This window comes from Camarhynchus parvulus, chromosome 13, assembly GCF_901933205.1.
Source record: "Camarhynchus parvulus chromosome 13, STF_HiC, whole genome shotgun sequence".
In the NCBI taxonomy this organism is placed as follows: Eukaryota; Metazoa; Chordata; class Aves; order Passeriformes; family Thraupidae; genus Camarhynchus; species Camarhynchus parvulus.
Window position 1 is genome coordinate 10934849 of NC_044583.1, and position 24125 is coordinate 10958973.

Genomic DNA, 24125 nt, shown 5'->3' on the forward strand with positions numbered 1-24125 from the left:
GTCATTGTCTGACGTCAGCCTGTCACGATAGTCGTGATGTCACCTCACAGCAGTACCGTGTCACGACGGGCTGTGGCGCCAGTCCTGCTGCCGGCTCCTCAACAGCTGCGGCGGGCGGGAGAAGCCCTCGGTGAGGCAAAGGCCCGCCCTGGGCAGGAGGCCCCACAGGGGCGCGGTGACATCACACGGGGGCAGCCTGGCACCATGGTCCCACACAGCACAGCACATGAGGGCACAGCACAGCACGTGAGGGCGCAACGCAACGCCACCCACCACAGCACGGCACAACACCACACACCACAGCAGGCCCCGACCCGCCGGTTCTGCACAGCCCCTCAGCCTGGCTTCCCTCAGCTCTTCCAGAGAGATGGCTCAGGAGGGAAGGGATTTATTCCCTCCCCGAGCTATTTTCAACCCCACGTAAAAATCATAAGCCTTCTCTCCATTACACACCCCCCGCCCTGACACGAGGACTGCTTGTTTTTAAAACAGGTGCTGCCTAAAAATAAACTCAATTTGCCACCTCTCCTAGGACCAATGAGAGCTTTCATTTCTGTGATTTCTGTTCTCACAGATGATTTTAGAAAAATGCACCTGGAATTTTTTTAATAAATCAATTTAGTGTCGCATATAGACTAGATTACCTCAATATGCTTTATGATTGTTCCACTTTTTAATATGAAGGGAATATTAATTGTAGATCAAGAGTAAAAGGGGCCTTTTCATCACTTACCAAAACTTGTTAGATACAGAGATACACATTCTTGGCATTTAGGTCAGATTAATATTATAATTTTTGTTATGATTTTGGTTTTATTATGTGGTTATAACAAGTACTAGGGTGCTTTCCAGTAAGTAGCTCCTATTATAACAAGCTGGTGTAACACTTTCAAGCTCTTAACCTAAGTAAACATTCAAACACCTCCATTTAGAACCAAGCCTGCAGAGGAATATCAGAAACTTCACTAGTGAAATAGTTAGTTAATAAAATGCAGAAAAAATAAATCCTATGCTTTCTGGCCATTTGGAAATAAAAACCAAACAAATGAGTACAGAACTCCTGTGTGTATCTACCTTATTTTTTTTGCAGGTTTATAGATTCTCCCCTACTGCAAGTTGGTTCACAACTATCAAAGTGTGCTTTTGCAAATATATATGGTACTAAAATAGGACTTTCTTCAGATCTGACATAGAAGTCATCAGGTTAAAAAAAAATCAAAACAACAAAAATGAAACAAATAAAAACCCAAACACACATACACACACAAAAAACCAAACCACAAAATAAGAAGAATTATATAATCTTTTAATTGCATTGTCATTTCATTGTACTGTACCCTCTTCAAACAAAAATATCGCTTGAAAGACATCCAGTTCCCTTAATCTGTTGCACTATACATGTTATGCAAATAAGAGCTGGGGTGGCATACAAAACAAATGTCATTCTGGCTTTTCAAAACAGTTAAAAGAAGCAGAAATTGAAAACATAGCTGGGAATTTACTGCCAGGGAAGAACTTTGCAAATGACTGGTTAAATATGAAACACAGATGCAACGGGGGAAGGGAAGCTGGGAAAGAAGAGGGGACAACAAATTTCCAGTTTGAGGCTGAAGGAGGAAAATCCCTAACAACTGTACAGAAGTATCAACACGCTCAGTATTTACATTCTGAGCATTACCAATGTTACAGATAAGCAATGTACTAAAAAAATAACTTAAAAAAAGCTATACAAATTGTACTTATAAATACTATATCTTTGAAACTAGTTTTGTAGTGTAGGCTAAAAAAATGTTCACAGTTACTCTGGAGAGAGCTGTACATATATATATATATTGCACAGTAAAAAAGTTCATTCAGTATACCATGTGTAAACAATTTTTATCTTCTTTGGTAATTTCAGGACTTAGATGAGTATTTGCTGTGAGCAAAAGCACTTGGGTACAAGGCACATCAAAAGCTTTTAAAGCTGCAAGATAAATCCTTCTGACACTTTCCAGTTAGCACTATCATTCTTTTTAGAAAAAACATTTACCTATCAATTCAGAACAACACATTCTACAAGTATAACTCAGAGGTCTGGTGACAAAGACATCAGCTGTTCTTGGCTGTTACTCTACAGTAACAGATTTGGCCAAATTTCTTGGGAAGTCCACCTAGAATGAAGAGACAGGCTTTCAGTATGAGAGTAATACTGGCATTCTGCATTTGACAGTTCATTTAGCATGCTTTTTCTGACTTCCTAATGAGTTCTGCTTGATTCTAGACACATTAACACACACAACAGGCTATAGATCTGCAGATAATGACTTGCAGCTGAATTCATCTGTGCTTCCAAAACCCTCCTAACAAATACATATCTGTTTTGCACAGGATACCTTTCCAAAGCAGTCATCATTGTCAAACTGACACATCAACAAACCAAGGTGTACAAAGCACTGACCTATTTTAAGTTAAAGTACAATATCACATTTCAAGATTAGGTTCCCTGGGAAAGTCGCATTTGTACTCTTAACTAACCAAACTAAGCAAAAGAGCTTTATAATTTCTTTAGAAGGATACTAATTAAAAAATACAAAACTGAAGAACTGGCACTGAAATGTCACCTCTATAACCACACTCACTATGAGACTCACTAACTATTTTCATAGCTAGTGAGTCTTAGATATGCCATATAACTGGGTCTCTCACTTTACACTGGTAGGAGGAAGTTCAAAACTGCATTAAAAGGAGTGTTAAATATAGAAAATACTTACATCATATCCTCTGAGAACAGCTAAATGAAATGAAAGTAACTGAAGAGGAATGACACTCAACACTCCTTGAAGGCAGTCAACTGTATGAGGCAACTCAATGGTTTTGTAGGCAAATTTTGAGCTTTCAGTGTCTTCTTTAGAACACAGAATGATTGGACGACCCTGAAAATAAATTTTTGCATTGTTATGTGAAGAGGTAGCCTAGAACTGCTTTGAAATATTCTTTACAGCATGCCTGTATGTGTTTGAACACACTCAAGTAGCTAGCAATGGCAATGCCAGTCTTGCATAATGGCTCTTGACTTTCACTATATTGTAAGATTTGAATGTTTTCACCCTGTAGAGTTTTAACATTATTCCATTTGCTTCAAAACAGAAATACCCCAAAACAACCAAGCCATATGAAAGCAGTTTTCACTGCTGATATTAACCTGTACTAACAACTTGCAATGCAGATGTAGTATCTTATTTATAATTTAATAATTAACAATAATCAGCAGTACATCCCTTTCCAGGTGCACAGCCAGCAGCAGTGCAGTGTGCACAATCTCTTTTCCTATGACACAGGAGATGTTAATCAGTTGAGCACTGTACCTGCCGAGCAGTGACCTGTTGCAGAGCATTCTGGCACTTGGTGAAGCAAGGATCCTTCATGATCACCATGATAACAGGCATTTGTTTATCTATTAGGGCCAAGGGCCCATGTTTCAGCTCACCAGCCAGGATACCTTCTGAGTGCATATAGGTGATTTCTTTTATTTTCTAAAAAAAAAGGAAATGCCTCAAGTTATTACTAAATCAGCTGAGAAGCAACAGCCACAAGAATCAAAGCACCAAGGCTGCGCCTCTGCCACTTAAATACACATACCCAGTATCAAGTATTAGTGAAAGCACACAGGTGGCTGCTGGGATTTCTGGAAGGCTGTGGGCAGCAACAGAGCTCACCCAGGCACAGGGAGTAACCAGAGGAATTTTAGGAACCAAACACCCAGCAAAACCTTGGCTACTGCAGTCTGCCTTTAACACACCCAACTCCTCTGAGTGATGGGTATGTGTCCATTTTACCAGGATGTTCATAACATAATTAATGAGTTTCATGGACGAGCATCTCTTCTCAACATCAGCACATTGCGTGTTTCTGATGTTGTTTTCAAATGGGTCAGCAGTTTCTTGTTTTTAAATAGACTAAACACTATGTTTATGATGTGAAAGAAACAAGAAAGTGGCATCACATCCAGGTTCACCTTATGTATGTGTTTAAATGCTTCTAGTTATAAATAGTTTTATTGCAGTAGAATTTAACTGTAATGAAATATCAGAAAAAATATGTTGCAGAAGGCACAAAATTTAATTTTAAATATATCAAAGAATATTGAGAAGTTCCTACCAAAGCTCCTTCCAGACACGTGGCGTAATTATACCCACGGCCCATAACCAGCAACGATCTCTGTTTGTACAGTTCAAGAGCCAAATCATGTATCTTCTCATCCAAGGACAAGACTTCTTTAATCATTTCTGTTGAAGCATAGGGAAAAAAAATCAATTTTTTTTTAACTGGAAAAAATAGTTCATTTGTACTAGAATGTTCTAATTATCTAATAGAACAAATACACTTAATGCAATTCAACCATTAACTTAGCAAATTTGACTGCAGTTTAAGGATATTTTCTCCAGCCTTACTTACAGTAATAACTTTAAAACAACTATTGGTTTAAGCAGTGCTCATACATCCCATTTGAATTTCTAAAGGAAGTTGTGAAATATCCATGTAAAAATCACCTTGAATTAGTTTCATTTTATCCTGATTTAAAGTGGGAGGTTTTAAAAATTTCAAACCATGAATTTAGGAGATCAAGTAATATTTCTCATACAAAACTACCTTATTGTAATTAGAAAACCCAACCCATGAAAATTCCGATCTTCCTGCCAAGTTTCTTGGAAGAGCACTTGTAAAATTGGCAAACAGTGCAGAAGTGAACAGTCCATTTTTCTCATGTTGTCTGCCTTTCAGGATGAGGGGGAGAGTGAAACTTAAATGAGAAAGAAATATCCCTGAGTAGTATTTTACACTGCCAACATCCCTTACACCTCCTCAAACCCAAAATATCAATATACCTGGCAATGATTTTAGTCCACTTATGATTTCCTGTCTCCTTTTCTGCAAGGAAATTCTGTCTTCAGACATCATTAGGCCAAACATTACAAGAGACACGAATTGGCTGGTATAGGCCTGCAGACAAAACAAAACATTTAGCAGCTAATTCTGTAGAGAGTGAATATGATCTCAGTTTGAAGCGCTGCAATTGAAATTTGGGTTGTGTTCCACAGGGCTGAAGGGTGAAAGTCAGACCCTGAAGAGCAATTACCTTTGTGCTTGCCACACCAATCTCAGGCCCTGCATTGATGTGCACACCACAGTCAGTCTCCCTGGATATTGAACTCCCAACTGTGTTTGTGATGCCAACTGTCAGAGCACGGCGTTCTTTACAATACCTCAAGGCCATCAGTGTATCTGCAGTTTCACCTGGAAAACATTCACACCTTTACTTCAGGTTGGCAGAGATAATAATGATTCCTGAAAAGCATCAAATTCTACACAAGTGTGTTCCCACACTTATACGATGCAAAGTGCAATGGAAAGCGATCTTAGAGCACTCAGTCAACAGCAAATGCAGCTCACCTGACTGGCTTATAAAAAAGCACACATCATCCCTGAATACAGGTGTGTTCCTATCCAGGAAGTCACTGGCAAGTTCCACCATCACTGGTAATTCAGTTAATTCTTCCAGGACTTGTCGAGTCTGTATTCAAGCAGAACACAGTATTTGTTAGTATTGCCACCCACTAACATTTGGACATCTTGCAAATCAGAGAAAATCTAAATGAATTCTCATTTAAAAAGCTGGTAATTACAACTCACCAGAGCTTTAAAAGCCAAGGTGGAAAAAGTTAACTTCTAGCATGATGATTAATGGCATTGGAGCATTAATAAAGAATGTGGCACTAAGGAAAGCTAAATAAAAGGGTGAGAACCCTGAGTGAAAGACAAAGTCTGAGATAGAAGAAAAAGCAGATGAAAAGCTGTTGTCTGAAACCAGCAAGTAAGTTATAAATGCATTTCAGCCAGGGCTGGGAACATACAGCCACTGCAGCGTGGTAACTGGTCCCACAGCCAATAATGATCAGTCTTCGGCATCTTCTGATTTCTTTCAAATGATCCTTCAGCCCCCCCAGCAGAACTGCAAACAAATAAATACACAATGGTGGTTTTCATTTTCTAGATAGCACATTTGCAAATTTCAAACTTCGTGCATTTTGAAGGACTGTTCTCCATTACCTGTGCTGCTCTCAAAATTCACCCTGCCTCTCATTGTGTTGACAACTGATTCTGGTTGTTCAAAAATTTCCTTTTGCATGAAGGCACTGAAGTTACCTGTTTATAAAAACATGACATGGCAATGCTTAGGTTTGTTATTTTAAGTCTATTCCAGTTACAAGGAGAACTTTTAAGACTAACTTGACTGTGTTAGCCTAAATAAAAACTTAGAATAGGCAAGAAGAAAGGAAGGATGGATAGGTCACTTTATTTGGTTGGTTCCATTTCCCCATATTGACAAGATAAATAAATTCCTTCATAAGGAAACATCCATGCTCCCCTTCAATTCTCAATTTATAGTCAAACTTTGCCAACAGCTACAACATGTTAGCATTAGTTACATTTTCCCCTAGATACTGAAATGAATAGAAGTATCTATGACTTTTCCAAGCCTAAAATGGATAGGGTCCCAGACTGCCCATTCTCTCTTGGTCTCAAAACTTGAAATTGTCAGCTCCCAGTACAAACAGCCTGAATAAAAGGCAATTGTCACAAGAAATTAGCAGTTTGCTGCCTTGTCTACTACACAAAGAGTAACTATCCATTTTTGATGATACTCATTTACAGATGTTTCAACCCACCCTTCATGATTTGCTGCAATTCCATCTGTAGGGTCTGGATGGCCCGGGAAGGGTCATCGCTAGCTGAACGCTCCAGGCGGTGAATCGAGAGCTTCCCGTCAGTTACAGCTGCAATGTCATCATCTTCTAAGAAAATCACTCTGTTGGTGTGCTCAATGATAGCACTAGAGAGAAAAACAGAAGCAAGACAAACCTGACACGTCGGAATTGGCAATAGCAAAGCAATTAAATGTGCCACAAGAGCACTTCCAGCCCTGCTTCTCTGTTCCTTTAGGACAGAACTGCAGACAGAGCCATCCTAAAGGCAATGGCTCCATCTGCTGCTCCTCCTGCACTCTCACAGCAACCCACAGCAGGAGGCTCAGCAACCACTGCATCCATTCCTGCTGGTCTGAAGATGCCTCCCAGTGTCCTTGATGGATCTGCTAAGGTCCTGTTCTTGTTTCCAGAATAAATCTGTGCCTGATGTCCAGGGTCCTGCCCAGCTTGGAACCACACCACTATTTTCCTCCTCCAATATCTGAATTGAAAACATCACAATCCCAACTAACCTATAGTCTGTCCAAATGCTCAGCTGATGAGTATCCATTTGTACCCAAATTACTTTCCTGCACTGGATGTATTTCACATAGTGGATGTATTTCACATAGAGGTCAGCAACTGGCAGATATTGCGCTTGTGACAGTTTGTCAGCAGCATTTGAACTGCCAACATTTTTCAAGCACCTGAGCCTGGGGGCTTTCTGATGTTACCTGGATTAAAAGCTCTTCTTTTGGAAAGCCACTGTACAAAAGCAAGGCAGCTTAAATTCCCAGAACTATCTCACTTTTAAACAAAACCCCAGTATTTTCAGCAAAGTTGAAGTACTTTTACTACCTTGCATCTGAAGCAAAGAAGAATTCTACTGCCTTATCCCCAACAGCATGGAGGCAGGTTGAGCTGTCCAGTCTTTTCATTTGGGAGTTGCAGATGTTCTTCACATTCTCAATGTTGCCTATTAAAGAAACGAGACATTCTAAATGCAAACCCAGTTCTGTTCACTTAAGATTAAAGACTATACAGGTTTAGGGTATCACAGTTACAGAAATAGGTTGGGGCATGGGACTTTCACATGAACTACACATTCAGTAGCATAAAAATATCCCCAGCCAAGAAGCTATTTGGGGCATCAGCTGGTAGTTTTATGGTACAAAAACCAATTAACCTAATTTCTAATCGTAAAGTAATAGTAATTTTGGTTTTTAAAAATAATGTATTTTGATTTATCAACTTACATGTTCTATACAAAACTGGAATCTGTTCAGTTGAGAGTTTGTACTTGCTCCTAACCCCAATGAGCAAAGGACTCCCTCTCCTACAGAAGGGAAAACACACAAGGTTATAAAGAGAAATGTGCATACAAAGAAGTTACCAGACATCAGTGAAGCTGAAAAGACAATATCCCATCTAGCTTCCTAAACAGGAAGAGCCTCCTTCAACCATGATCCTAAGGCCATTACATGGCAGGAGGTCTATAAACCTGGTTCTTCTGTAAGATTCACCAAATATTATTATATAAGTAATTACCACATGCCTTGGTGATTCTTTACCTGTAAACTACATCCAGGTAGAGGAAAATGTGAATATATGTGAATAAATGTGAATATGAACCAGCTGTTTTCTTTGCAGTAATCAGAAAACATCTTAGTACAGGGACCAATTTGCAAAGCTTACATTGCCTCTAAAGTGAGACAACAGTAAGCTCCTGTGCTCTTTAGAATTGAAGTACTGTTACACTCTTTAGCCTTTCAAACTCAGAAACATCAACCATCCCTACTGCACCTCTGAAACTGTAGAATATTAAGACAATTTTTTAATTATATGGGTTACATGTCACTGAAGACCTTATTAAAAAAATATCACAGGAATAAAAGAACAAGTCACACTCAGATTACAAGATTAGCTTCTCTTAAATCCCTCAGCCCTAAAAACCAAACCTGAACCACATATAGAATAGTTCATTTCAGAAGATGTTCTCCAGTTGGAGTGATGGTACAGCTGGCTTTTTCAAAATTTTAATGTAGTCTTATTTTAGACCACTGAAGCAATGGGCTTTTGGGTTGTAACATAAAACAGTCTTTATTCCCATCACTTGCTATTTTAATCACTTGCTATTTTAATATCTTTACATTTCCTGAAAGTTGTTTTTCAAGTCATAAATAAAAGTAGAACTTAACATAGAAAGACACCATAAATGCTATGACAGCTATAGAACTCTATTTGTATAACCTGTTACTATGATGGTCTTTCAGCCCACATGAATATACTTATCTCAGTCTTTACTCAATGGGAACTAAAACTGAACAATATCCCTTCCCTCTCCCCTTTTTGATAGAGGAAAAATGTTAGCATGCTCTTAATACAAATTTAGGAACACAAGATACACTGAGATTCTTTACTGACTCACTGATTTTGGTTAATTAAGCACTTTAAATATCAATATTTTAGTATCTCTAAGAGGCTGGCCTTTTTTAACCTAATAAAAAGCATACATTATGTATAAAATGGACTTACTAACCTGGTAGCAACAGCTTCACCTGGGTAATGGATGCTCTTGAAAACCAATGCAAAAGCACCTTCCTGGAAACCATGAATACAAAGGAGAAAAAAAAAAGATCCTAAACAACTTATCTCAAATAGTTGCATCTCATTAAACTGGGGCCCCTCTCTGAAGAGGCACTGAAGGAGCTGCTATCAGGAGTCTCTTCCTGGAGGGCAGACTGCACCTTTAAAGGAATTGGCTATGGAGCAGAACAAGCTGACATGCACATTAACGGTGCAACAGCTAAAAGATCAGGAAGTGAGCACTTAGCCTCTCCTTATAAATAAAAACAATAAACTTGAATGCAAAGGTTATGAAAATGTCAGAGATGCTACTCATAATCAACATGAAGATTGTTAGACATTTACTTTCAGTAAGACCTTCAATCAGAATTTTACTTGTAGTGCATTACTATGCAGTTTCAACTAAAAGCCTAGAGTTACTATTCCTAGTTCAAGCAGCAAATTCTCATGAAGGTATTTCAAAAACAAAACACAAAAAATCCACAACACCAGAAAAAAAACCCAGAAACAATTCTACAGTACTAACACAGCTGGCAGACTCCTGGAGGAAGATTCCCAAAGCAGGAGCCAAGGCCCCCCCCCACCAGCAGGACATGAATGGTGACATTCCCTCCTCTGCCAGGGCTGCACTCAGAGCACTCTGCCCCTGTTCTGGGGGTAGGGGAATCCTCCCTTCCCCCTCAGCTCTGGGGCTGCTCCCTCTTGACCCACATAGGCCCTGCCTTGGTGTGGATTCCAGGCCTGCTGCAAGGAATCCTACAGAGCTGCTTTAAAGAGGAGACTCAGAAAGTGCAGGAAGGGGAGGGAAAACATCTGCCCGGAGACTGGGGGAGGAAACAAAGCCAGCTTTCTCCAAGTTTGCAATGCATCTATCAAAGTTTTTAAGCATTCACATACTGAGTAACAGTAGATTCCCACTTCACAGTTTGGAAACCAGTCCAGCTTGTTAGATCTATTTCCAAATAGGAGAGCCAAGGCATTGGCCAAACTTGAATCACAGCAGTGTTTCAACACGATCAGAATAACCTTTAGGAACACACTGCCATTTATGAGAGATTTTAACCCCCAGAGGCTCCTATTACTTTTTAAAAATTAAACTGCTTCATTAAAAAGCTGTGTTAATTTCTTGCTAAAAACAAAACAAGACAAAAAGCTCAACAAACAAAACCCACTGCTACTGCAATTTAATGATTTAACAGTGAAAAGCCTTTGAAGTTTCCAAAATTTTAATCTCATTTCTTGGTCTATTAAGCATTATTTAGAAGCCTAAAAGTGTTATTTGCAGCACTTTCTATGAATTCCTGCACAGGATCTAAATGCATAAGGCAGAATGCTAAAGAACCCCACAAATAGCTTATACTGTTATACAGGAGAAAAAAGTAATTTCCCACTTACCAACTGTTGAATAACTCTCTCTACCAAGGCTGAAAAACTGGTGTCTTCACTCTCTCTGTTGTCATACATGTATTTGATCAATTTGGGGATTGTTTCTGTATCTGTTTCAGATTCAAATTCATATCCTTTGCTCTCCTGAAATATGATATAGAAGAGTAAGAATTGTGTCCATCCTCAGGCAGCAAACTCTGAAGAGCCCCTCAGCTGCCTCCCACCAGAAACTGCAGCCAGAGCTCGGAGCACCACATTGGACCAGTGCATATAAACCACTATAGATAAAATGCAAGGACTTATGTCAGAGATACTCTTTGGGAAATGCTGGAATAAGACCCATGGTAAGACTTGTTTGGCATCGGTGGAGCAGCAAGAGACAGGAGGGAGCCCACTCCACACACCCTCTCAGAGAATCTCAGCACAAACTGCTACTCTGCTCATAAATACTTTGCATTTAGGATTACAGGAACATATTGCACTTCACCAGCTCCTGAGTATCTTTATCAGGCAGACTCTTTCACACAGCTTTTTTATAGATGATCAAGAAACTTGAATTCATGTTTCACTGAAGTCATGAACAACCTGATGGTAGTTTGGGGGAGTATTAATTTTCTAGTTTTAGAATTGAGTTGCCACAGACTCACCAGAAATTTTCTCAGGTCCTTATAGTTTGTGATGATTCCATTATGGATGACAACAAATTCTAAGAGAAAAAAATATATATATGCATATATTCATGAGCAACAAAAACTCAAGATATTTAATTCAGAACACAAAATTACAAGGGGAAAAAAAGCTTAGAAGTACACTTGAAACCACCTGCTATAGCTTTCAGACCTACAGTTTATCATAACATGGACAAATGCAAGCAGAAGCTTACAAATTCTGAAAGTATATAAAAGCAGTTCCAAATTATTGAGAGAGTTCTAAACTATACCTAGTAGAGCACCAAGCCATCTCAAGTGAAGAATGATATGAAATCTCCCTTTTCTGGACCAGGCAATATTGACACATTCATATTTTCAGTCTTACCTTTCAAAACAAGAATGTTGTACTTCAATTAACTTGCAATTTTCAGAAAACAGATCTCATTAACTTTTAGTGTTACTTTAGCGTGAGAAGAGCCTATTTAATTTTGAAAGTGTCTAAGATAAATAGAATGGCAACAGCTTAGCTCTACTATCAAAAATAGATACCATAACAATAATAAGAACATTTGTGTTCTGTGGATTGAATCATTTCAGATTTGTGTGGTTCAAGTGCTGCAGAGATTACATACCATTCCTTTTATCTGATCTCTGAGGGTGACTGTTTATTGCACTTGGTACTCCGTGGGTCGCCCAGCGAGTATGAGCAATTCCAAAATGTGTTTCAAAATCTGTTTTTGAATCCAGGTCATCTTGTTCTATACAAGAGAAATTCAGTTTACTGAATAATTAATATTGCCTCTCTCCCTCTCTCACACACACGATTAGTAAAACACAAAGACAATTCCTACAGGCAAAAATCTAAAAGCTATCATCTTTTTTTTGTTTTTTTTTTAACCATTTGCTTTCTTGACATTACACTTCAGAAAGTTCAAGCTACTGTGATTAAAACATTGTTTGCCAAGCCATGAGCATTTTTAGCCACAGACAGGCTAACAGACCCCATTACTACAAATTATAATGTAAACGTATTAAAACACAACTTCAGGCTTTCACAGATGGAAGCACTGCATAAAGCAGATTGTGATGACAGCCAGCTGCTTAAATGGTCATAAATTCTGTCAGAGTGCATGTTTCAGCATTTCAGCCATGCAGCACAGAAATCACATGTGCAAAGAGCCAAAGGAGCCCAGGTTTTGAACAAAGGAGCAACCAAAAGAAGGGAAAATAGGCTGACAATTTCACAGTGCTAGATCTGAAGATCAGCTTGCTTCTTAAGTGCAGATTCAAGGGGCACAAAAAAATTAGCTGCCTGGATTTGCCAATGCAGTTATTGCTGATGCAAAATCGTAACTGCAATTTTATGGTCTGACTTTCTGCTGAGATGCAGATAGTATCTGACTGGGAGGCCAAAGTAAAGGGGTCATTTTTAACACTTACTGTACAACTCTTCTTCCAGGGCCTTTACTTTTCCTCTTTTCTTAACCAGTTTGATGAATCTTTCTTTATCTTCATTATTATTTCCATCAATTGCCACTCCTACAGCACAGGACACAGTCATAAGTGTTATTTAAAGCATGAAATACATTAGAATGAGGAAAAGGCTGAGAAAATACACACAGGCACACACCACTGAAATTAGTATTTTTAAATTACCATTTAAAGGGATATAGTTGAAAACTGTTGCTAGACCTGTGCATGTTCAAATGAAACCACATCAAGTCTCTATCCACTGCACAGATTAAAACATACATGAGCCATCTCAAATTGTATTTGACAACAAACTGAAATATTTTGCCTGATGAAATGAGCTAACTCAAATTTAAGACAAGTTTCATCTTCCCCATCCTTCACTGTGATTCACATACACAAAAAAGGCTGAGGCACAAACTACATGGCCCTGTACAGAGATCTTTTTCCACACCCTGTTTGTTTTGCTTACATGTACTAACCTCAACCATCTAATTACACAGCTAAACACCCAATTCTAAGTCCTGAGGAAAGCTGTAGCACTCCAAGAATCAAGCTAATTAGTTCTGACCTGTTAATCTGTAGAATAAAGAAAGAAAAATCCAAGAGGCCAGACATTGAAAGTACCCAAAAAAGTAATGGAATGAGCTATTGGTTGCTAAAATTAATTTGTTGAGTTGGTTAACATACCTGCAGAGTCATAGCCTCTGTATTCCAGTCTCTGTAATCCTTTTATCAGGGTTTCATATATTTCCTTCCTAGTGCGAGGCACTCTGTAGTTTAGATAAGCAAAAATTCCTGTTTAATGAGAAAGGGGGAAGGAGAGGGGGAAAGAAGCAAAGAGGTTATTTTAAAAATTTGCATCACTTCAGACTCAATTTAAAACTCTTTAAAACTAGTGTCAGGGAGAAGTCCTAGGGGCACCCAACCTCCCATTTAGTACAATTCCTTCTAATGCATTTTGAAATGGAAAGAATTCAAGTACAATAAAGGACTCAGAAGCCTAATTTCAACGCATAACACAAACTTCACTCGCGAGTTTCACTCTCCTCATATTACCCACCAAGAGTTAAACAGTTAGGAGAGGTAAAAAAAACTCTACTTTTCAAGAAAACCACAGCTGAAAATGGGAACATTGTGATCTATTTCATATCCAGGCATTCAAAGAGGGAATATATTCCCCAGTACTAACACAAGGAGACTTTTGTAATCCAAGTCATGGCCTTAAATACCCATGGGTAGGTACGAGGCACAACATCTATTTCTGAAAGGCTCCAGCTTAATCCTGTATGCAACAGCCACTTCAGCAGAAAGAGAATGGAGAGGCAAACACGAGGAAAGGGCAGAAGTCAATGGGGTAAGACAACAAAGGAAAGAAACAGAAGGTACAAAACAGGGTCACCCACAACACGAGCGCTCCCCCTGCGCTGCCTCAGCACAATCCCAAAGCCAGGCGGGCACAGGAGCCCCGGGCGTGCCCTGTCAGCTCCTCGGAGAGCCCTGAACTCACTCCCTGATCCCTCTCCTCTTGAATAGACCAGGCAGCGACCAAGAAGAGGCTTTTTTTTAGTTTGGGGGTTGGCTCCCCCACCCTAATTTTTTTTTTTTAAGTACACAGGTATTTTTTTTTTACTAGAAGGGTGTTGGGGATGTTGTTTTATCTTTAGAAAAGGTGTGATGAAAGAGTTACCTGCAAAATAAAACACAGCCATTCCTTTTCTCTGCCTACTGCTCTTCCTGCCACTCTGGTATTTATATGGATACATTAGGCTCTTTTATTAACCCTTGCAAATCTGTACCCCAATAAAACAAGAACAACTAATTTCGCTGTTTCAGCAGTTTCTCCGAGCAACAAGTCAGGACTGGAGACTACAGTTAGAAAAAAACCCTGACTTTAAGAGCTCTACAGATAAGCAGCTCAGACAAGTGTTTCAGATAGGGGAAGGCCTTTGTTTGAAATTTAACACCCTCTTCCCCCTCAATTAAGGCTTTTGAACTGTAAATGGCCATAGTGAAGAAGCTGTTATAATGATACGCCAATAAATCTCCCTTAACAAATATTACTGTGAATTTGGTTACTCCACTGGTTTATAAGATATTAATACTGTTGATTTGACAGTGAGACAAAGAGAGTATTACATGTACCTCTGAATTTATTTTGGAAAGATTAAAGGGTGGATAATACTTTTCTGCTTCAGAAGTGAGATTTATGAGGAGCTCAGCCTAATTATTTCTAGTACATCCAACATTAACGGAGACATTAAGACAATAGTTGCATTTAAGGAGGTATTTGGGAATTTGAACTGCTTAATACTGTTCTTCATGGATGCTTTGAGAAATAATGCCTCTGGTTATAAGCAGTCACTTCAGACTGAGAGCCTGTTGATCATTTTTCCAGACAGATATTTACCGTTCTCTGGCACTAACCACGAACCTCAAAAGCAGCATTCTTCAATTCCTTCAATACGAATTTCTCAACATCATTCCAAAACATTGCCACACCTCGTTTCAGATCCAGCTCTACTTTCTAGGCCAGATTTCACAATGAATTTAAGCCTCAACATCCTTGTAGGTTCCATGTGGCATCTTTCTCTACACGGAGCTCCAGGAAGAACCTTCCTCTGGGACCATCCCTACAATGCTACCAGTGTGCTGCAGTTGTTGAAAGGATCCTTGTTTCCAGGGAATTGGAGCTGCACTTCCACACACGTGCATTAGAAGATGCAGAAGTCACCAGAGGCCATTTAAAATGAAAACAATAGCTGCAGCCTGACTTCAAAGAACATGTTATAAACTCTTCCAGTTAAGGGAAATAAATCTTACTCTAAGCACTGAGAGTAACACTTTCTCTAGGACGTTTCTGTTTAATGATTTATCCACTCACGTATTTTTTCCCTCCTCAGTCATCATTTTGGCCAGATTTAAAGCACATTACTCAACTCATGTAGAAACAACTTGTGATAAAGATTCCTTGTATCTTAATTCTTTCTGGAAGCACATCAGTATGACTGAATCTCAGTTGAATCATCTTATGATAAGAGTTTTGTGATGCAAACAAGTTCCTTTATGATGGCCTCCCCAAGGTATTAGATGCCATTTCCAGATCTTGCTTCTTTAAGAAGACTCAAAAACATAAAATCCAGGAAAAGCACCCAAGAAGTGTTTTACTAGGGCATTGTCCTCTTGATCTAAATGCTAAATCTAGTTTATAACTTTCCATAATCACAGTTTGCTTAGAAGGATGAACTAGGTCAATCGTGTATGGCTTACCTATAGAAGCAGATGCTAAAATCAGAAAGAGAAGGTTGCTAAAACATAATTGAAACCAGCTTCAATCACATGCAGACACTGAAAGCAAGGCTCTCCTTTTATGTGTGTATCAAGATTTTAGAGCTTCCCCTTTCAGGATTACAAGCAGAGCATCAGAAGAAAGAAAAGTAAATTGAGTATTTTTTGTGGGAAAATTCCACAAGAACTCTTGCAATTGCAAGACTTCACCAAAATCAACAAGGGGGCAGCCTATACTTGAAGTTTGAACAAAATTATTTACTTTTTGAAAAATAAAAGGATACTCCTAAGCACATTGTTGATGCCAGAAACTTAGCTTTGAAAAAGTCTCAACTTCATATCCTGATGAAACTAACTTTGATTTAAAAGAGGTCATCAGTTTAAGTGCATCTTGTCTTTTTTTTAAACCCTGAATACTTTTGCTTGAATACTTTGGCTATACTGTTTTACATGTGAGAATGATAACATCTCAATTTTGCTTCCTCATGAGCATGTTTATAGCAGAATTTATGACCTGTGTATTTTCAAAACACAAACCAAGGGCTACAAATCTTCACGTGCTACCTGAAGCCAAAGAAAACACAATAGGGTCCATTATCAACACTTAAACCTGGAAAGATATGAAAAAATAAAAACAACAACAAAAAAGTAATTTCAAAACCGCTGGTTGCAGTCTCTAGAACTTCTACAGAGATCAGCATAGTGGCCTGGGGGATATCATTCATGGAAACAAATGTCATATAAAAGGTTTCTAAATGCTGATGGGAAAAACCCTTGCTCTACTCTCACTTAACCTTCTTGAACTGCTGCTCTTTGCCATTTCATACTGAGTCACTTGCTCCACCCCAAGCTGGATGTTCTACCGAACTCCTCGAACACTAACACCCTCACTTCCCCATCAATACACAGCCCAGACATGCAAAGTTTTAGATGTTACCATTGCGTGTCTCGGGGCTTGCTGTGGATACTCCAGGGTGGCTCAGGCACTGGGCCAGGTCTCTCACCTGGAAGGGTTTTGTTTAGAAAGCACCGAGTTTGTCTCATTGATAGTGATCTGTCACGTAGGAGCTCACACAATAGCAGCTGAAACAGTATCACCTCGTGTTTCCATTCAAGTGAAAGAGGATTCCAGAGCTCCTTGCTCCTTCTGAGGTTACAATTAAAAAGGACGAGGAGGCAAGGAAAAGATACCTAATTCAGAAAGTACAATTTTGGGAGCTGTAACTCAACTCACTATCAGTCTGCATCCCACAAAAGGGGTTTTGTTGATGACGACTAAGAAGTACAAGTGCAAATTTTTCTACTTTCATCAGACCTGAGAGGAGATGTCAGGGACAGATTGGCAAAGTTTCACCAAACTTTCCTCCATAACCAAATAAAATCGCGTTAGCAGCTTCCGAGCCCACACTTTGATTTCCATCTGATCCGAAGCATATCTAAGCAATTGTGTACACGCTATAGGAATTATCTTTCCATCTCATCTTTATTAGAAAAATGAGGTGAATAAACTCACAACAGCTAGGAATGAAGCTCCTTCACTGCCTTTGTTTGAAAACCACAAACTTTCCCTTATCGCTGCAGCTCGGAAGTGAGTCACGATTAATCAATCCCTAGTCCCGGATTAGGAAAAACAGAGCCCAGCGCATCCCGTGCATCAGAGGCAGCGGGACCAGGAGCAGAGGTTAACCGGGCACCTCAGGCACCCCCGGGCAGCGGGAACGGGACCATTTCCATCCCAAGACCCGGGGACCATCCCAAGACCCGGGGACACGCCGCCAGGCACGGGGGGCCCGGGCAGGGATGAACGGAACGGGAATCGCCTCTCCCTGGGAGAAGGGCCGGGCCGAGGGGCTTCACCTTCACCTGCCGTGCGCTCCTCGTCCTTCCCAACCCCCAGGAGGATGCAGCGGGGCCGGTGCCGAGCGACGCCGCTGGGCTCGGGGACAAAGCCGCCCTTGTCCCTTGCTGGCCGGGCTCAGCCCGCGCTCCGTCACTCACCGCACATGGTGGCAGCGCACTGTCCCTCCGCTCCCGGCGAACGCGGCTGACGCCGGGCCGGCCCCGCCGCCTGCGGCTCTTATGCTCCGGTTACGGGGCCGGGCCGGCCCTGGCTGCGCCCGCCCCTGCCCGGGGCCCCGCGGGGGCAGAGCCCGGGGAAGGGGCAGAGCCCGGGACAGCGACCGCAAGCCCGGGAAGGGCAGAGCGGGGAAGGAAGAGCCCGGGGAAGGGGCAGAGCCCGGGGAGGGGACAGAGCCCGGGGAGGGGGCAGAGCCCGGGGAAGGGGCAGAGCCCAGGGAAGGGGCAGAGCCCAGGGAAGGAACAGAGCCCAGGGAAGGGGCAGAGCCCAGGGAAGGGGCAGAGCCCGGGGGGGGACAGAGCCCGGGGGGACCGCGGCGGATCCCGCCCTGGCCGGCCCTGCCGAGCTCCGCGCACGGGGAGTCACAGAGGCATTAAACTCGGGGAAGACCTCCCAGATCACCAAGTCCAGCCTTTGACCCATCACACCTGGTCAAACAGAGCACTAAACGACACGTCCAATCATTTCTTCAACTCCTCCAGGGATGGGGACTCCACCACCTCCCAGGCAGCCCGTTCCAATGCTTGGCAATCCTTCCCTTGAAGAAATTCTACCTGGAGTCCAACTTCAACCTTCTCTGGCACAACTGTAGTCATGTCAAGATAGGATGAATCCATGTCCACCTCAGGCCGGCTCAGGGATTTTCAGAGTGACAGGAACCCCAGAGAGACCTGGCTGTGTGACCACGGGCAGCACAAGGAGCAGTTTTTGTGCACTGATTCTGGTTTTCCACCTCTCAGTGCCATGAAGGAACAGGACAGGTCCATCCTGCCAGGGCAGCCCCTCGTGGAGCTGGGCAGGGGAAGGTGTCCCCTGTCCTCCAGCTACAAGAATTGACAGACACACTCAGCAGCACCTGCACAGGCAGGACAGGGAGTACCTGCTCTGTGCTGAACGTGGTCACCAGGCTCACCCGAGGGAGAGCTTCAACTCCTGCTCAGCCCCTGTGGTCTCTTCCATGTACTTGGCAAGAAAGAAACTGCTCCAGGAGCCTTGTCCAGCCCTACCTCCGGCTCCAGGCTCTCTCCTGGGAGCAGGCACTGCAAGGAGCAGGAAGGCCACAGCCCCTGACATGGCCCATGCAGAGCCTTGAGCTTTATCTTCTTCTAAATGAACTCATCTCAGAGAGCTCCTCCAAACCAAAGGAATGAATGGTGGCTTTTAAAGAGAGTGCCTTGCAGCACACTTGGATTGGCAGCGTACACAGAACAGCTGAAGCCGTTATTCAAAGAAACATGACTTAAAAATACACAAAGTTTCATTAAATAGTTTCTTCTTCCTTATTAAAAAGTACCAAAATATTTTATAGACATGATCCTAGTTATCTCATAGAGTTCTTGAAATTCAAGTGCGAGTTGCCTTATTTAAGCTAGAATTTAATGGCTCTTTCCCTCTTGCATTTATTTTGCAGGTCATTTTTTACCTAAAGCAGTGATTCCCTCAAACTTTGTGACCTTTTGTTTCGTGGAGAAGTTGAATGAAGGATAAAGATTGGAACACTAACATCAGTTAATGTTACAAAAAAAAACTTTCAGTTGCAAAAAAACTTTTAGTGCCACTGTAAGAAAGAGAAACTTTGTTTCAATTTTAAAGTAAAAAACTAGGTTTAAAATATTTTCAGGTCATAAAATTAAAAGCCTTTAAATTCTCTTTAAAATTAGTTTATAAAAATGAATAAATTAAGTGTATTTTTAACTTAATGTGCGGACAGCTATGCACACTGTGCTCCTTAAAAATCAATATTGTTTTCCTTCCCCCAGTCTCCCAGAATAAGACCAAACAGGCCCATGATTTGTCACCATTGCAGTCCCAGCTCTGTCACTGACCTGCCATGTGACATTAGGCAAGTAATTTTGACACTCCATTCCAGTTTTTCTTCTCTGTTTAGGTAACTGCTCCTCCTCCAAAGTAACCTCTGATCTTGTTTCCCCAGCCCAGCCTGAGTGAATAGTGACATTCCTAATAACAGCTCTGTGTGTTGAGTAGCATTGCTATTTATATTAAATTATATACAATAAAGGAAAACTTATTTGCTCCTTGTGGGGCATTTTAACTAATGAGTGATGCAGACAGTAGGAAAGAAACACTTTTTTTTGGCAATACTAATTGCCAAAGATCATGAGCTAGAGCCCAAAATTCCACTCATGCAAGACATTTCATGTTTCCATGTGACATTCCCAGGGAGAAAACTAAACAAAATGAGATTCAACTGCTAGGAAGAACTGCATTAATTAGTGGTTAATGCATCACCTTGATAACTTATCAGTCAACACTTCTCAGACACATCTGCCTGATGCCATTTGTCTTTTTCATGACTTTTTGGAAGTGCATTAGAGAGTACACTAATTCTTTTTACTAGTGGGTTTGTTTGGCTTGAAGGACACATTTTATGGCACTCAGATGAGATGAGCAAACTGTTCTCATCTCACAACTTCTTAAACTCTAAAAGCCAAAATATTTTGAAGTATCACCTACTGTATTCAACACAATAAGGATCCAGAAATTCTGCCATACTCTGGAAAAATGCTCTTCTCATGAGACCATTAAAAAACCCAAAACAAAAGAGAGCAGTTTTGACAGAGAGTTTGCAAATTGAAGGTTGCAATTTTCCTGTCATGAGAGACAGGCAACTGATGAGTAATAAGGAGGTCAAGGGGTGCAACTTCCCACTAAGGTCTGAACACAAACCGGAAGGGGCACCCAAAGGATCAGGAATTTTTGCCCAGCTACATCATTCTCTCTTTTTTCTGTCTTTACACAAGTGATCAAAAATAGAAGTAGGAAACAGTGGGGTACAGGATGGAGATCACTGTATCACTGTTTTAGTGTCAGGTGAGGAGGAATTTGCCTGGAGCACCAATAGGCAAAGGCAAGGGGCAATGAAAATCATGGAGCATGTGGCTGGAAAGAGGAGGGATTTATGTTCAGGCTCCCTCTGATCCTAATGCAGGTACTAGTTCTCACAGCATTTATGATCTGCCCTGAAAAGCAGCCATCAGCACTTTAGGGACAGCTATTTCAAGCTGCATTTGCATACTCAAGAGGCCCAGATACATCTCTGAGTACCTTGTTCTGGTTCTTGACACCCATGGGGACCTGGTGAGGGGTTTCAGTAGGTTCCCTTGTCCCAGGGAGTGAAAGGACCAAATCCTCCTCATTAGTAAACAGGCACAGGAAAAAAGTAGTGGAGTGCAAAAGAGAAGAACTGTGATAAATATCAAGAAAAAATTAGGAGGAGCAGTTATGCAATGGAACAGCCCCCAGAGGGTGGCTTATGGCCCCTTTCCCTGGTGACACCACTGGAATAGACCCTGTCCTGTGGGTCACCACTGAGTGACCTGTGTGTGGTGTGAAGGACAGGGGGTGACCAAATGGCAGTCCCTTCCAACTCCAGCACTTCCATGATTATGACTGGGTTATAAAACCCCTTTTAAATTGCCTTTTTGAATTGCTGTTTTGAGTGGCTACAACATTTTCTGAGAACGAATAGCCTGTCTCTAGATTCATACTGGAATGCACAGCACAAGTTCTTATAGAAAAAGTGAAATCCATTCTTTTCGTTTATATTATATATCTTATTTTAGTTTATATTATATATCTATACATTATATATTTAACATACATATATTTAACATTTATTTCAAATATAACATATATTTTATTACTCTTATGTATTTATATATTATGTATAATTATCTATTATTTATTTAAAGATTTCTTGCTTCAAAATGTGAAATTTGAGAGCCTAAAAGCAGCAATTGTACATTACAGATCATCATCCCCCACAAAAAGGCTTCTGCACTTCTGCAATTTTTGTGTATTACTCCAAATAAAAAATATTTACAACGTGGACAAATTCTGAACATTCTCATCACCATCACTTTCATTTTAACAAAGTGGGACAGTGTTATTCCCTACCAAGGCTCTCAAGAGTATTTGGGCTGACAGCTTGGTCTGGATCTCTCTGATTTCTTCCCAGTCTGATAGCAATGACTGCTGTTAACCAGGACTCACTCCAGCGGAGCTGAATTTCACCAACCAAAAATATAAAAAGGAAGTGCTGACCTTGCTGGCACATGAAGAAGGTCAGGCTGAGCTTCAGGACACCTTCTGCATCCATCTCAGCTCCACAGCAAGTTTGGAAAACAATGAGCAATGGTTTTGAAGTGAAAACAGCAACACCTTTCTTCTGCTGAGAGGTTAAAAAGAGAAGAAAAAAATGTTTGTAATTTTGATGGTTCTCTCAGTGGAGGTGTCAACTAGCTGCTCACCTAGGATCTGTGGAGGGCTAAGGCATTGGCATTTTCAGTTTAAAATTACGAAATAGTAATTAACAGCTTTTCATTTGAGAATGGGGAGAGTTAATTGTCATTTGTCACTGTCAAACAGTTGACTTTGAAATTATAAAAATTATATGTGGTAGGAGGAGTTACACACAATCAATGATTCACATTGATAAATGTGAATCAACATCCTACCTATGACTGAGGATTAAGTAACCGTGATTTAATTCAGTGGTGGCTTTTCAGCTGAATGTCGTGAGGAGCATGTGTAATGTAAAACCAACGCAGCTATTTAACTGGATCTTAAATACTTTAAAAAACATGAAGGCATATTTAGTAATAATTCATCTAAAGCATTGTGTTTTAAAAAAGCAAAAGTGGTTTCCTGAGGTTTTGATGTAAATTCCTCATAACAAGAGCTGCAAATAAATCGATGGTGTCAGAGAGAAGAATAAATTCTTGGAAAAGTCTGTAGATTTTTCAAGCAAGCCAGCTTTCAGTGTTGGATTCATTTTCTCAGCATATTGTGTGGTCCTTCAGGTCAAAAGTGAGAAATGCTGACAGACTAAAACAGATATCTGCATACCTGCCCTCCCCTGCCCCATTTGTGGGGACCAGGTCCATCTGCTCATTATTTTTCATAAATTTGGGATTCTCTCAGCTTACATGGAGTTGGAGGGAGCAAAGCTAGCTACTTACAAAAAAAAAATAGTTGCAGAAAGCATGCCCATGTGAGAAGTCAAGAAGCTTCAAATCCAAAGATGAGAAAAGCATTGCAAGAAGAGAATTCTCTCCAGTGATGCACCAAAACATGGCTTGGCTGAAAGTGTTTGAGCAAGGAACTGGTCAGAGAACCAAACAGCTGCTGCAGCTCCTCCATCATACCCTCCACAGGCCACAGCATCACCTCTTTGTCCTCCACTGAAGGAAAGCCTCACTCTCCTTCCCCAGTTCCTGCAGAGCCCTCCTGGCAGCAGCCACCCCCTGTGTGCAATAATTCTGCTCTCCCCCAGCTGCTCTGGCTCACCCAGCACCAGGGAGCAGAGCAGGCGGAGGTGTAACTCCTGCACTGCTCTGGGGAATTTTATTTCTAAGCATACGAACCTGGCTTGCTATTTTGGTAAGAATAATTTCATTCCATTCTTCTCTCAATTTGTTTTCACAGCTTTAATGCTTCAAGGATTTATGCTGGCCCTTGAGAACAACACCTCTGAAGCTAGAAAATGGTTTTGCTGCTGGCTGCCCTCTGGGTTGCCCTTTAAAGAGTTCTCTGGCAAGAAGCTTCTGATTTTGTGAACAAAACCCTGTTGTTTTGCAGAACACATATCTACACTCTCCCCAAAGCCAAGCTGAGTAACAGTCCAATTTTTTCCCCTGTCTCACCCCTAACATTGTTTCTGTCACCAGTGCCCAGCAAGAAGCTGCTACAGCAGCAGCTGGAATGAGTTGAAGGGAGGCAAGGTGCTGGCAATGGGAGGTGCCTCCAAACAGCTCCAGTTATCAGCAGCTCCAGGCTGAAAGAAAACAAATCCAAGTTTCTAAAAGCAGCCCATAAACCAAGATGCATCTGGCTTTAGCTCACACATTCAAATCTATTTGTTTTATCTATCCCTGTCCCCAAATCCTAATCGGTCCCTATCCCCAAATCCTAATCTGT

The 24125-nt window shown here is 40.9% G+C and overlaps 1 protein-coding gene across 1 annotated transcript; it reads right to left on the reverse strand.

Moving 5' to 3' along the window:
* Positions 1–1289: 1289 nt before the first annotated feature.
* GFPT2 (glutamine-fructose-6-phosphate transaminase 2) lies at positions 1290–18230 on the reverse strand. Its single transcript, XM_030957654.1, has 19 exons — positions 18107–18230; positions 13511–13618; positions 12791–12889; positions 11983–12108; positions 11348–11406; positions 10710–10844; positions 9268–9329; positions 7985–8064; positions 7587–7704; positions 6711–6874; positions 6091–6186; positions 5895–5992; positions 5434–5554; positions 5120–5277; positions 4869–4983; positions 4141–4268; positions 3348–3515; positions 2754–2915; positions 1290–2153 (listed from the first exon to the last, which is right to left on the reverse strand). Exons 1-19 carry the CDS (start codon positions 18111–18113, stop codon positions 2109–2111), a joined length of 2049 nt encoding a protein of 682 aa, XP_030813514.1. The 5' UTR covers positions 18114–18230; the 3' UTR covers positions 1290–2108.
* Positions 18231–24125: the final 5895 nt, after the last annotated feature.